Source organism: Mchenga conophoros, linkage group LG8 (assembly GCF_057382185.1).
Source record: "Mchenga conophoros isolate Kocher_MC1m ecotype Shallow Benthic linkage group LG8, M_conophoros_male_GT1.1, whole genome shotgun sequence".
Classification (NCBI taxonomy): Eukaryota; Metazoa; Chordata; class Actinopteri; order Cichliformes; family Cichlidae; genus Mchenga; species Mchenga conophoros.
The window spans coordinates 20,758,955-20,771,466 of record NC_140533.1 but is presented as its reverse complement, the minus strand read 5'-3'; the positions used below and the strand labels follow the sequence as shown (position 1 = coordinate 20,771,466).

Sequence of the window (12,512 nt, the reverse complement as noted above, 5' to 3'; positions counted from 1 at the left end):
TGTGAAATGAAAAAGCTCATGGATATTGAATATCCCCTCTGAAGTGGTGGCCAACATTGTGTTTTTTTTTCTCCTCTTCTTCGATTTTTTTTTTTTTTTTTTGCAACTGAAAAGAGTAAAGAGAGGCAGATCTCATTGCCAGGGTATTTCAAAGGTTAACCGATTGCTTTACCTCGTGCACATATTTACTTCTTTCATGGTCTGTGGTCAGGGAGGAGGGAGGAGGAGAGACACTGAGAAATACAGAGGATGAAGAATAAAACCTAGGAAGACAGATGAAAGCAACAGGATTTTTTTAAAGGTGTAACAGTAATCTCTGTTCTTTTTTTTCCTGGAAGAACTTGTTTCTCTGACCACCATATAGTGGGTGATCTCATTGCCTAGCTGATGTACTAACCTTTTTTGTTGTGAGGCCTATTTTCTTCCAGTAAAAATTGCACTTCGGCCGGTTGTGGTCATCCTGATCGATCAGTTGTCATTCGTTCCCCATGTGGTCCTCTGTGCTTCTCTATTGTCTTCCGGGCTAGTCTTTTGTCCTGTGGTTTGATCTCCTGCCCGTGTTGCAAATCCATGTTACCGGTTGCCATTCATCCAGCACAATTGCCAGTAAACACAGCAGAGGCTCTCAGAACATTTCCCATGTGAGTTTATTTGTAATGGGCAGGGATAATGGGTAGAAATTAAAAATTCGGTCGAATATTTTTGTTTCCCATTTGCCGTCCTAAAAAGTAAGTGAATACTGATTTTCCAGAGGACAAAGATGTGAAACATCCTCCTTACTGCCATAGAGCAAATGCTAAAATAACAAATAAACCAAAATAATCTGCTCAGCAGCGAATCCCTCATCCCTTGTTTCCTATGTTGTACACACTAATAGGAGATGGAGTGCTTTATTTGTTCAATAATACCTGAGAGAACAGGCAGCGCTGACCCTGCATTGCTCCCATTGGCTGCTACCTTTGCTTCCTTTCATTTTGGTCCATTTTCCTCCATTCCTGATTTCTACTGCAGCACAGACAATTACGCAGGAATGCTTTTAAAGGTATTCTCAAGCTTTACAAATGTTCCTACAGGAAACAGCCAGGGGTTCAAACGGCTTTTATTTATTTATTTATTTTTTATGAGCAACAGTTCTTAACAGAGTCATAATGACTGACAACTGGAGAGAAGAAAGATATTTTATTTTCCCATGAAAAAAAGAGAAAGTCAAATTGTTTGTCTTCCAGGAAAGCCTCTTTTTTTTTTTTTTTTGCTTTAAACTCATATTTGGGAACACGCCGTTACCTCTGGGTAATTGTGTTTTAGCTTGAGTGAAATGCATCAATTGTGACGGCGTACAAGTTGCGTGGGAACGTCGTTGTGGCTTTAAGGTGTCAGGTTTTCCAGGTGTCAAATTGTGCGCCCAAAATGCGAACTCCGGTTACAGTAGGTTTCAGGGTATTATATTTTGTGGGGAAGAGGTCTGTGCTGCCACAGGAAGTGTAAAATATCATTTGCCATGGTAGAGGGAGGTGGATGAGTAGGTGGGTGGGAGTTTCTTTTCAGAGGGTGTAGTGCGATGAAGCGGGGGGGGGGGGCTATGATGATGAAAATGGCTGTAACTCTTTAGCAAAGTGAGCTTTAAAAGGCTGTAAGTGGACACCTCATAGTATCTGATGGCTGACTCCTGGTTGACAGGACCCCCATGACCCCAGTGTATTTATCGTAATGGAGCACAGCTGGGCTGCAGCTTCGATGGGTTAATAGCCATGTGACAGCTTTTGGGGGTTGGGGGGAGGTAGGCAGGAGGTATTTTGTGCACGTATGTGCATGCATTTTATTTACTCGTGCACTCCGTTGAGTGGCACACAGGGGCCACACTTGGGAGGGTTGGGACTTTGTGCTCCACTCTCTCTGCCAGGCCAGATGGCTCCTGTCACTGAAAGGGGAGGAGGAGCGATGGAAGGAAAAAGGGGAAGGATGGAGCTCTGAGTCGCCCTTAACAGCGCTAGAGTGGCCTGTCCCCAGAGCCACCACATCTGGAGACCACCTGCTGCTGGCTCAGCCTGCTTCCTCCATCCTCATCGCTCTTGCACACGCTCACTTTTCTCACTCTGTTTTTCCAGATGGGGGAGGTGGCGGTGGTGGCAGTGGTGTGTTTGGTCAGGCTGCGTGCCTATATTTCAGCAACTTTAGTGTCTGTGCTTTGGGTGGAGGAGGTGCAGGAAGGAGTGAGCTGAGGAGGGATGGGAAGAGGAGGTGGCGTGAGAGCATAGAAAAATATCATTTTATTTTATGACTGCACCAGCCTCTGAGAGTTGTGGGTTTTGTATTTGTTGTATTTCTTCTTTTATTCCTCCCCAAGTAAAGAGACAGAGTGAGAATGTTCGTTTTTCTTCTCTTAGCCGTTGCTGCAACTGATCCACAGGCCACGGGGGGGCTGTTCCTGCCTGGAAAATAAAGCCTGCTTGCCCTCGTTGGCTCCCCCCAAATAAAATACACTCATTTGCATTCCCATGCTGTAATTTAGCCCTTCTCTCTCACACATACACTCTCTCTCTGCCTTTGCTCTCTCTTTCACTATCTCTGTCCCTCATCCCTGCACCTTTTCAGCCCCGGTCCTTGCAGTTCCGCAGGGACTTGAACGTGGGAGGGGAAGAGAGGAAGGGAGGCAGAGAAAACAAAGGCGAAGAGGCAGTGTTGACTCAGGGTTGTTATCTGGACCGCCGGTGAGGGGGTGGGGGGTCTTGTGGGTATCTGTGTGTCTGCATACATGCCTGGGGGGTTATTTACCCTGGCTGCCACTGTCACGGCAGGTGCCTCCCAGTGGATAAACCTGGGCCTCCTAAATAAATATTCACTGCAGTGAAATTAGACTTGCATCACCAAAAATTAAACTAATACTGCCCTCTTTCCCTCCCTCTGAAGAATGTCCAGACCGCTAAAGATCACCCATATATTGATGTTGCATGGTGACTGGCTTTACGATCATCCTGATATTTTGGTTGGGTGGGATCAGAGGTTTCAGCTCTCATTTTAAGTTGTGAAGTGAACAAACATGATCTTTGGCTAAAGTTATTTTGCATTGCTGATTCCCTGTGAATGAGGGTTGAAATTGTTTTATTGGTCTGAACGGAAGACTTAGTTTGTTTGCTTTGGTCTTTTTCCCCCACATAATAAATTCAAGCAGACAATGCGTTCATAAGGGACAGATTTACTAAAGGTTTGTGGCAGTGCCAGCTCATTTCTGGAATAAAAAAACATGTTGGGATTTACTAAAGACATGCAGTGTAAAGTTAGCAATGGAAAGGTGTGGACTTTTTTTTAAGCCATGTTTGTAGGGCTTCGTTTTTCAGATTTACAATTTTGGGAAGTGGAGTCTGCTGAGGTTTGCAGTAGTCAGTTTACTGCCAAAAACATTCCTGATGCACTGAGAGTGTATGCTAGAAGGAAGAGCATTTTATTCGCTTGTGCTAATTTATTTTGAATGTGTTATCAGAACATATTAATTGCCAAGGCACGCTGTTCTTGCTGGAGGAACTCAAAGACTGCCCAACTAGAAAAAGTCACACAATTCCCGCTGCACCAAAAATCTTGCAACCCGTAATTCTCTTTTTTTCCCTTTTGTCCTCTTGTTATTTAAGTCAAGCAGGGCTTTATAATAAAACTTTTACTTTCACAAAACTGCCTTCAGCCTTTATTTCACTGAGTCTTTCCAAGTGAAAAAGTAATGACACAAAAAATTCGCATAGTTTTTCATGTTTCGGGACAAAACTGCATACAATGTTGCCACTTGTTAGACTATAACAGCCTAGCAGTCATTTATTCTATAGGTAGAATCAATCAGAATGTAGTGCTGTTGTAGCCTACACATGTGAGTTCTCATTTGTGTGTCTTCCTTACTCCATGAAGAACACCTTTCCCTACTATTGCAGTTACCTTGGCCACAAAGCTGTTCCAGATGTTCATTTTGGAAACATATTGAATATTGTGATTTGGAGGTATTTTATAATAACGATTGCATTCCTCCACTGGTCCCCAGAAGATTTCTTCTTCCACTGTTTGTGTAACTAATAGATTCTCTTGCTTATTAGATCTTTTTTTTAGGTGGATTTTCTGATTATTGGAATGAATTGGCTACATCTGAACTCACGAATGTGCACAGTGACTGTAATTACCTGCAGAGCTTGTAGTTGTAGTTGAACCTGTAGCTGAAATGAAAAGAAAAAAAGGTCTTGTCTGCTTCATTAACATTGCATTCCAGCGAGAATCAAGATATGCAATTTGTAAACTTAAAAGTCACAGTGTTTTTGGGATACTCGTGGCTATATTAGTACAGATTTTGAAATAAATCTCTTCACCCCACTGGTATGGTAAATTAAATTTGTGATGCTCAGCACTCTGTGGTAGGGCTGCTCGATTATGGCAAAAATGATAATCACAATTATTTTCACTGAAATTGAGATCTCGATTATTTGACGATATTTATTTAACCCTTTAAGACCTACCATAGAACCAAGTCCGCCAGAGCTTATATTATTTTTTTACATGTTGTAGTGCCATTTGTGGGAGCATTTCAAGTTGCTATACATCAATACAACTGTTATATCCCATATTTTAATAATATGTATGTATTAAGTCCATAGTAACTACATTAATTGCAAAAAAAGTGCAATAAACTACAAAAAAATTGAAATTTTTTTTTTTTTTACATATATTTCTACTTGGAGAAATTTAAGAGGTTTATCCCTCAAAACTTTAAATACAAAAAAGTTGCAAAAAATAGTTTACAACAACAGGAAATTTATTTTGAGTGTCTTCATAGTTTTATTTTGGAGATACAGCAATTTTTATATACTGCAGGAAAAACGAAAAACAATCCTATGATGCAAATTTGCAAAGAAAACAGCAGGTGCATCAAAATAAACTATTTCCAGCAGTGCAATTCGAGTTCTAAGTATCCCAGAAACTATTCAGAAAAGTCAAACATGACTTATAAAAACACCAGTATAGGCTTTTAAGGCCTACAAGTAAAAAAACTACATTTTCTGCGAAAATGACGTCACTTCCGGTTTCGGGCAGGAAATGGCGGACATGCAATAGTTAGCGCTGACTCTGTTTCAATGTGGGAAGTGTTACGAACAGCTGATCGGATGGCAGCGTGTTTCTGGAATATTATGTTTTTGTTGCTGCAAGCGCTTTTTATGCAATTTTTGCAAAGCTATATGTGGAAGGAAACCGTGACCCAGGACAAGCTGATGGCATAAGATGTAAGTACAACTCCTCCAGTTTCATATGCAAAAAATTTTATTGCGCTAGCTTACAGGGTTCAGGTTCTACAGGGATTTAAAAATAGTTACACAAAACGGAGTGTGCTGCTCTGACCGGCTTTAAAGGGTTAACAATAACAATGTATTGAATAATGACTTTAAAAAATAATATAAAATAGTGTGCAAATACTGATAACAGTGCAAATGTTTGCAATATAAGAAATAAATGAAAAATGTAAACATCTATGTTTAGTGAACTTTGCAGTGTTGCTCTGTGGTGCAGCTACTTGATCCACGTCTGACTCCGCAAACCCATAATGTTTCCACACCACTGAAGTTTTTTTTTTTTTTTTTTTACCTCTTTTCAACCAACGGCAGTCACTCTCCTCTCCAAATAACTTCTGCTTAGCTTTCCGAGCATCCCTCGGGTCCTCTTAATTGTTGTGACTCGTGTTCGAAATGCAGAGAGGTGCGCTCGATTTGCCACACGGAGCAGCACGAGAGTAAAGCAAGAGGGAGGAGCTGATAATCGGCTCAGTCATTTTTAATGATCGTTGAAAGCCCAGATCGTAATCGTGATTAAAATTCGATTAATTGAGCAGCCCTACTCTGTGGAAGCCAGCAGTATTCATTGGGAAAACTGTTCCGTAAAGTCTGCGGACATTTTTTGAGCAGATCAAGCATAAGTAGAAGTACAGTACAGGAGAAAATCATGGTCTTACAGTGTGCTAGAAAAAAATTGCATTAAAGAATGCACAAACTCTTGATACCACTAAAACTAAAATAAAAAATAGAACACCAACACTTAGCTCTTAAAAAGGAGAAAAAAATCAAAGCAAGAAAAACGTACTGTAAAAGCTGTCTGGTGATATTCTCTGGGGTTTAACTGCTGTGGAGCTGAACCTCTTTTTGACCCAAGTCCAGCAACTGAAATGAACCCCAGAACCTCTGGTCATAATGTGGTCAGCTCAAGCCTCGTCTCCAAGCGGCAGGTTGGCTCGCTCTACCACTTAATTTCTTAAAATCCCTTTAACTGCTTTAGGGGGATTTAACGGGCCTCTACATCCACTGTGCTCTCAGAAGCCAAGTTCTAGCGCTTACATTAAAAGGGCGCACACAGTATAATTAGGCTGGTTAAAGAAGAAGGCTCCCTCTCATGGACTGTAAGAAGGCTTGGAACATTTGTTGGGTCTTCCAGAGCGTGAACGCTGCCCTTGATGTCTTACTATGCTAAAGGTTGGCGCTCAGAGAAACCATGCAGCAGGAAGGAGTGTAGACTGAAAACCTCAAGTATTATTATGCATCCCAGGAAAAGCAGCACTATTGCTTTTCTTGTAAGTGTGGTTGATTTAAAATTTAACAGATTTCTTTTTTTTTTTTCCGTAGAAAGCCACACTAATTTTTTAAAGAGGCAGCTAATATAAAAACCCAGATTTACATCCTTGTGCAACTCAAAGCACCTGAGAGTAGGTTGATCACTTATGTTTACACAAAGACTGTGTTTACTATGTGTAAAGTGAAGAGAAAAATGAAAGGCTAAAATAAAGATCGGTAGACATTAAAAAAATTGGATTTCAAATGGAATTGATTAAATCTGACTTTAAGATTTTTATCGCACTGAATATTTCAGAAATTCAGCGCTAAGGTTTTTTTTGGTCAGAATTTCAATTAAATACATTTTGGGCAGCAAAACTGAAATGGTGTGGGGAGCAGGGATGGGATGCTGCAGTGCCAATCTGTCGTCACTAGTCTTCACTCGCCTCTTCCAAATAAGCATGTCGTTACATGCTCGTCAGCTTTTGGACGAGTGCTGGAGCACATCTCGCTTTCTTTGAACTGGGCCAGTGGTTCCCCATGCATAGCCTATTGCTTCTGTGCAGCTGCATCTTCCCTGCTTTAACCCAAAATTTTCTGCACAGAAAAATCGAATGAGAATTTTTGACCTTTGCGAGAATGAATGTAAATTCATCCACGTTTTCATTCACTAAAAACCAGGGGAGCTCAATGCAATTATTAGCATTCTGTCTTGGGGTGTTATTCTTAAAATACCCCCCTCACAGAATGCCTGCATCTTCTGGGATTCTGTGATATTCTTGTGTTAATATACTGCTGTCAGACAGACAACCCCCACCCCAGCTTTTTTAATATTATTAAAGAGAGAAAGATCAGAGGGGCAGCCATATCCCCACACTTTATAAGGAGTGTGAGCATGTCTGGCCGGCTGGCAGGAAGTGGGCTGCTACTGCCTTTGATGGTCAAACTCTCTCAGATGTGTCATTGCTGCAGACTGTAGCTCGGATGACAGGTCATGTCTCCGCTTGTTGGGCTCTTGCAGCTGAGATACAACAGCCCCAATAATTACCTGAGCAAGCACACACACTTTAAGCGGATATACATCATGGTCCTACACACAGACAAAAAAAGAGAAGTAGCTTTACACTTAGATGGACACTGCTTGTGCTGTTTCACCTTTCTGCTTTCACTGTGAGTGATGATCAGTTCTGGCGCGTGACCGTGCCGGACTCTTGCTGTATTGGTCACGCTTGTCACGCAGCTGACGGTGTGCGTGCACGTGTGTTTATGTGTATGTTCGTCGCCGTGCTCTGGCGAGTAGCAGGGAGGCTCCGATTGCTTTGTTATTCCAAACAGGGTGTTTACAGCCACTCATCCTCACAGTCATTCAGCAAGGCGATCTGTCAGCTCTCCCCTACAGGGACCAAACTGTGAACTTAACACGCTCGGCTCTGATGACTTCCCTGATGGTGTGAAGAACAGCAAAGTCTACAGCTGTAATGTTGTTGCTGGAGTGGCTTGAATGTTGCATTGTTCTTGCAGTTTGTGTGTGTGTGTGTGTGTGTGTGTGTGTGTGCATTTTCAAAGGGAGGTAGGCGGTATGAGTGTGTATGTCACTTCCCCAATGTTTTTCCAGTAAGCCCCCAAAATATCAGGGTGGAGTGAGTTTGTGTGCATGTTCAGTATTTTTGGTGGGGAGTGGGGAGAAGGTCTAGATGAAAGTAGAAAAGAAGAAAAGGAAACCAAATAATCAGCAGGGAAAGGGAGGTGAGGCTTAGGCTGGGAGCAAACCAGTGTGTGTGTCTGTGCGTGTGAGGGGGGGGAAAAGGGGCAGGCATTCTCAAAACACCATGGAGTCCAGATCAGAAATAAAACATAAAAAAGTGGAGAGGCAGGAGGAGGGAAAAAAGGGAGGAGGAATTGTGCTTGAGTGTGTTATGCGTGTGGATCCTGTGAAGTGAACTGAACACAGCCGTAAATTGTGCAAGCCCAGAGAGTCCAGCTCTGTATGTCCAAGCTGGCACGTCTGATTTAGACAGATCTTTTTTTTTTCCTCTCTTTTCCCCGATGCAAGGTCTTTTTTTCTGCAGCTTCTGGTTTATTATCTGCTAAGACAAAGGCAGGAGAAAAAAAGCTAAGGAGAGAGAGCGATAGAGAGACACGCAAAGCGAATAAATGTTGCGCAGCTGACAGCAGAGGAAGCAGCGAGAGAGTTTCCAGCTACTGCGTTCCCCGACCGCAGCAGCCTTTTCTTCCTGGGAGATTTAAAAAAGGAAAAGAGAAAAGGACAAAAGCTCCTGCCCCCGTCTTTCTCCGTCCTGCTACCATCCGATCATCAGCTCTGACCTCAGCGTGTGTGAGTAAGCGTGCATATAAGGACGCCGCGGGTATATGGTGCTTTTCTCCCTGCCCTCAAAGGCATGGACTAAAGATGATGCAGCCAGGGGCTTAGTGAGAGCCCGCACCGCAGAGACCCCTTCCCCTCACCAACAGGGCCAGACCGAGAGGAGCAACTCCAGGGGAAGGGGGAGGGGGGTTAGAGGAGTGGAGGAGGAGGAGAAGAGGAAGAAGTGGAGGGGGGGGGGGTACCCTCCATGGATGATTGCAGAGGGTCCTTCACTTTCCTTTTTTTGTGTTTTTTGTTTTTTCCACTCCCTACTCGCCTCAGTCATCTCCTGCTTTCGCTGTGATGCATAGCCTTTAAAAACGAATAATGTGGAGACAACATTTTCCAGGCAAGCAGCATGTTTCCTGTTTTCTCTTCTGGATGTCTAATAAAGTCTGGCATGTGGGAGGTGGGAGGGAAGTAGGTGAATGGGGAGGGGTAGAGGGAGTATGGGTAAGAGGAGAGGAGGGGAGCAGTGTTTTAGAGTGTGTGTGTATGTGTGTGGATGCATTGCGTGCCCGGTAAGGAGTAGTCATTTCGGGGTCTGTTACTTGTGCTGCTGAACTGGGCTTACTAGGTTTTTGCTGCCTCTGCAGTCTTGGGCTCAGAGTTGCACTTTGTAGCTCAGGGCAACGCCGAAGAATAAAAGAGCGGGAAAAAGAGAGAGGAAGTGGAGGTAATGGGAGGTCCGGCGTGGTTCTGCCATGGATGCTGTTGACACTCGCTTTTGTCCCGCAGTGGAGTGCGAGCTCCGGCCCGCCAGTGCACACAGAGGGTACCATTTAAAACAGCCGTGCGCTCATTTTCTTGGCAGGGGATGGATTGGTGTGGCGGGCAGCCGGGTGGTGACAGGGGTGGGGCACTGGCAGCGGAGGACAAGTGGCCTTTGTGTGCTACTTTTGGGGAAGTGAAGGGAGGGAAGGGCAGGGAGGAGGCTGCCAACAAAGGGTGCTTATGCCCGCCCTCCACACCCGCTCTCTTCAACTACTACAACTCATGCAATGACCTCGTGCTGTCACGGGCAGACTTTGGGTCTGCGTGTGTTCTAGACAGGTTTTATGTGCACACGTAAGTAAAAGTACAAGCGCCATGTGAAATGGAGGGAAACTTAAGTGAGGAACACAAAGTGTTGTTTGACCTAACAGCACTGTAACCTGTGCACAGCAAGCTTCTCCTTTACCTCGCAGCAACCTCCCGGCTGTTCACCAAGGTTTGCTGTCCCATTCATTACCTCCCAGTTACATACTATCGACCCTCATGTCAACGTTTTCATAAAAATCTCACTTTGCCTTTGCAACCTTTTCCTCTACAAGAACATTTACAGCATGGAAATGTGGTTTGAAGGCCTTTTGTTGAACATGAATGTGGTTTAGAATCTTCTTCCTAATTAATTTGTTACCAATTAAAGTGCATCTGGTACACAGCAGACCATCCTATGTGCTCTGGCTTTCCTCTGTAGAGTTTTCTCATGTGACATCACATTGCTCAAGAATTGCCCACCTTAACTATCAGTCATGAGGGAAAAATGTGTATTGCCCAACTGGCTGCAACTGCAACCTCCTTTTAGTTGCTTTGGTTTCTAGCAGATCACCTCAGTTGCTTGTATAAATGCAGAGTGGTATAAAAGTGAAAAGAGGTGAGTGAAGAAGAAAGGCTCAGTTCATCATAGGAAGCACTCAGCAGCCTAGGTCTATTACAGTGTAACTGAGGGGTAAGCATCACCTGATCCAGCCATAACTATAAGATTTATCAAAAAGAAAAGTAGTATTTATAGTCAGGTATAGGGTATACATGCTGGCCTCTCGGTGCCTGTAAAACATTTGTAACATAAAGTTGGCCTACATAGTGTGTGCACCACTGTAGGCCTCTATTTTGGTTGATGCTGTTTTGCACTCTGTGGGTGATTTGGCATGTACTGTTAGGAAATGCAAGCAGCGGGGTTGTGACTAAAGTCAGGTTATGTAGGGAATCAGTAAATTATTAATATGATTTGCATGAAAATTTTAACCGGAACGTCAAACCTGAGAGACAATCGTGACAAGATTGTTCCACTAATATAAAAAAAAAAAAAAGATTCAACTTTCTTCTCAGAGTTGTCTAAAACTTTTTCATTTTTTCCCTAACTCACAGTAGAGATGCCAATTTGCAGTGAGGACGTGAGATTTACTACAGCAGTAAGCTTTTGTTTGGCCTTTTTGGCAAGTTTCTGGGAGAATTATCTTTAATTAAGAACAGCTGAAGCAATCCACTGCGAGTGACATGTTTCTTTTATAATAGCCAAAAAAGGCATTCAGTCTTGATTTATTGTGTGGCGCATGTGACCTGAATGATTTGTAGAATCGTTTTTGCCAAGAAAATCAGCAATGATTTGATTGTAATTTGAATTTAAATCAAAACGAAATCCTTGTCAAAATGGCTCCATATTTTCTTTAGAGTGTTTAAATTATTTAAACGGCAACTGTTTCCGCTAAACGTAAAGGTAGATTGTCAACTATTTTGCCAGCCTGGGAAAGTCCAAATGAAACCACATGTTCATATGGTTTGGAACTGAATTTCCCGGAGGAACCCACCCGAGGGATTAATAAAGTTTCATCTAATCTCTAATATCAAAGCGCGCATGTAAAGCAGGCGTTACGTGACCATTTTATAACCCTTCTCTCGCCACCATCGACATGCCCCACCTCTCACACGCAGCCTGCTCCTTTTGGGCTTAGCAGGGAAAGTATATGGGTCATGTGTTAGCTCAGGGTGGCACAGTAAATGGCTGTAACAGTTAGCGGTCAGCAGCAACCCCCACCCAACCTTGTTGTTGAGATGGAGCCACCTGCAAACAGCAGCTTGGGGTTGCTAGGTAACCTGTGGCAGAAGATGATTATAGTATGGCGGAGGGCTTGTCTCTCATTAGCACTAAAGTGACTTCTGTTTCTCTGCTCTTCTCTTGATTTTAATTTCTCATTTCCCCGTTGCCCCTCTAGTCCCCCTTCCCCTCACTGGAGGCAACATAGCACCAGCAGCAGAGGCCAGTGGTAGGATAAGACTCCTAGCTCCCTTCACCACATAATGGAAACACTGGCCTCATCTCCCGGTACGCCGCTCTGCTACTTCCTGCTGCCAGACTCTGACTAAGTGTTTCTGGCTCAGAAACCGCAGCCTTCAGCCCGGACTGAGTTAGGGTTGTATTTGTCTAAAGGAATGATTAGAATTTAAATACAGATTTAAATACTGAGTAAGATTACTGGAAAAAAAGAAAGAGGAAAAACACTGATCTTATGAAGTTTGGTAATCTACATCAAGTGGTTTTAAGCTTTTTTACTGGAGGCCTAGATTTCCAAAATAATTTCCATTGTGACCCAGTTCTCATTTTCCACAACTGGTGTGCAATCTAATTGAGAAAAATGTTCTGTTTTTAGACCGCTAACTGAGCCCCCACATTTTATTACAGGGAATTAAAAAGACTTTAGTAACATAATATCTAGCAGCCATGGATGTCTTTAAAAAAAATCATTTCAAGGCTCGTCTTTCAGCGTCTTGGAGCCCTCATGATAAATATGTCTGTGCTTTTAGCAGGGAGAATTATTTTAGAT

At 43.1% G+C, this 12,512-nt stretch overlaps 1 protein-coding gene across 9 annotated transcripts in view; it reads left to right on the top strand.

The window, feature by feature from the left end:
* The window catches only part of LOC146568676 (C-terminal-binding protein 2), a 97,937-nt gene that overhangs the window by 58,096 nt on the left and 27,329 nt on the right, over window positions 1–12,512 (top strand). Inside the window, exon 1 of one of the 9 annotated variants that reach the window (XM_085284874.1) lies at window positions 9,122–9,277. The exons of the other annotated variants lie outside the window; for them this stretch is intronic. Coding sequence (XP_085141000.1) covers window positions 9,256–9,277 — 22 coding nt within the window. The 5' untranslated portion in view covers window positions 9,122–9,255. Of the gene's footprint in view, window positions 1–9,121; window positions 9,278–12,512 lie in introns of those variants that run through there. 9 annotated transcript variants of the gene reach the window in all.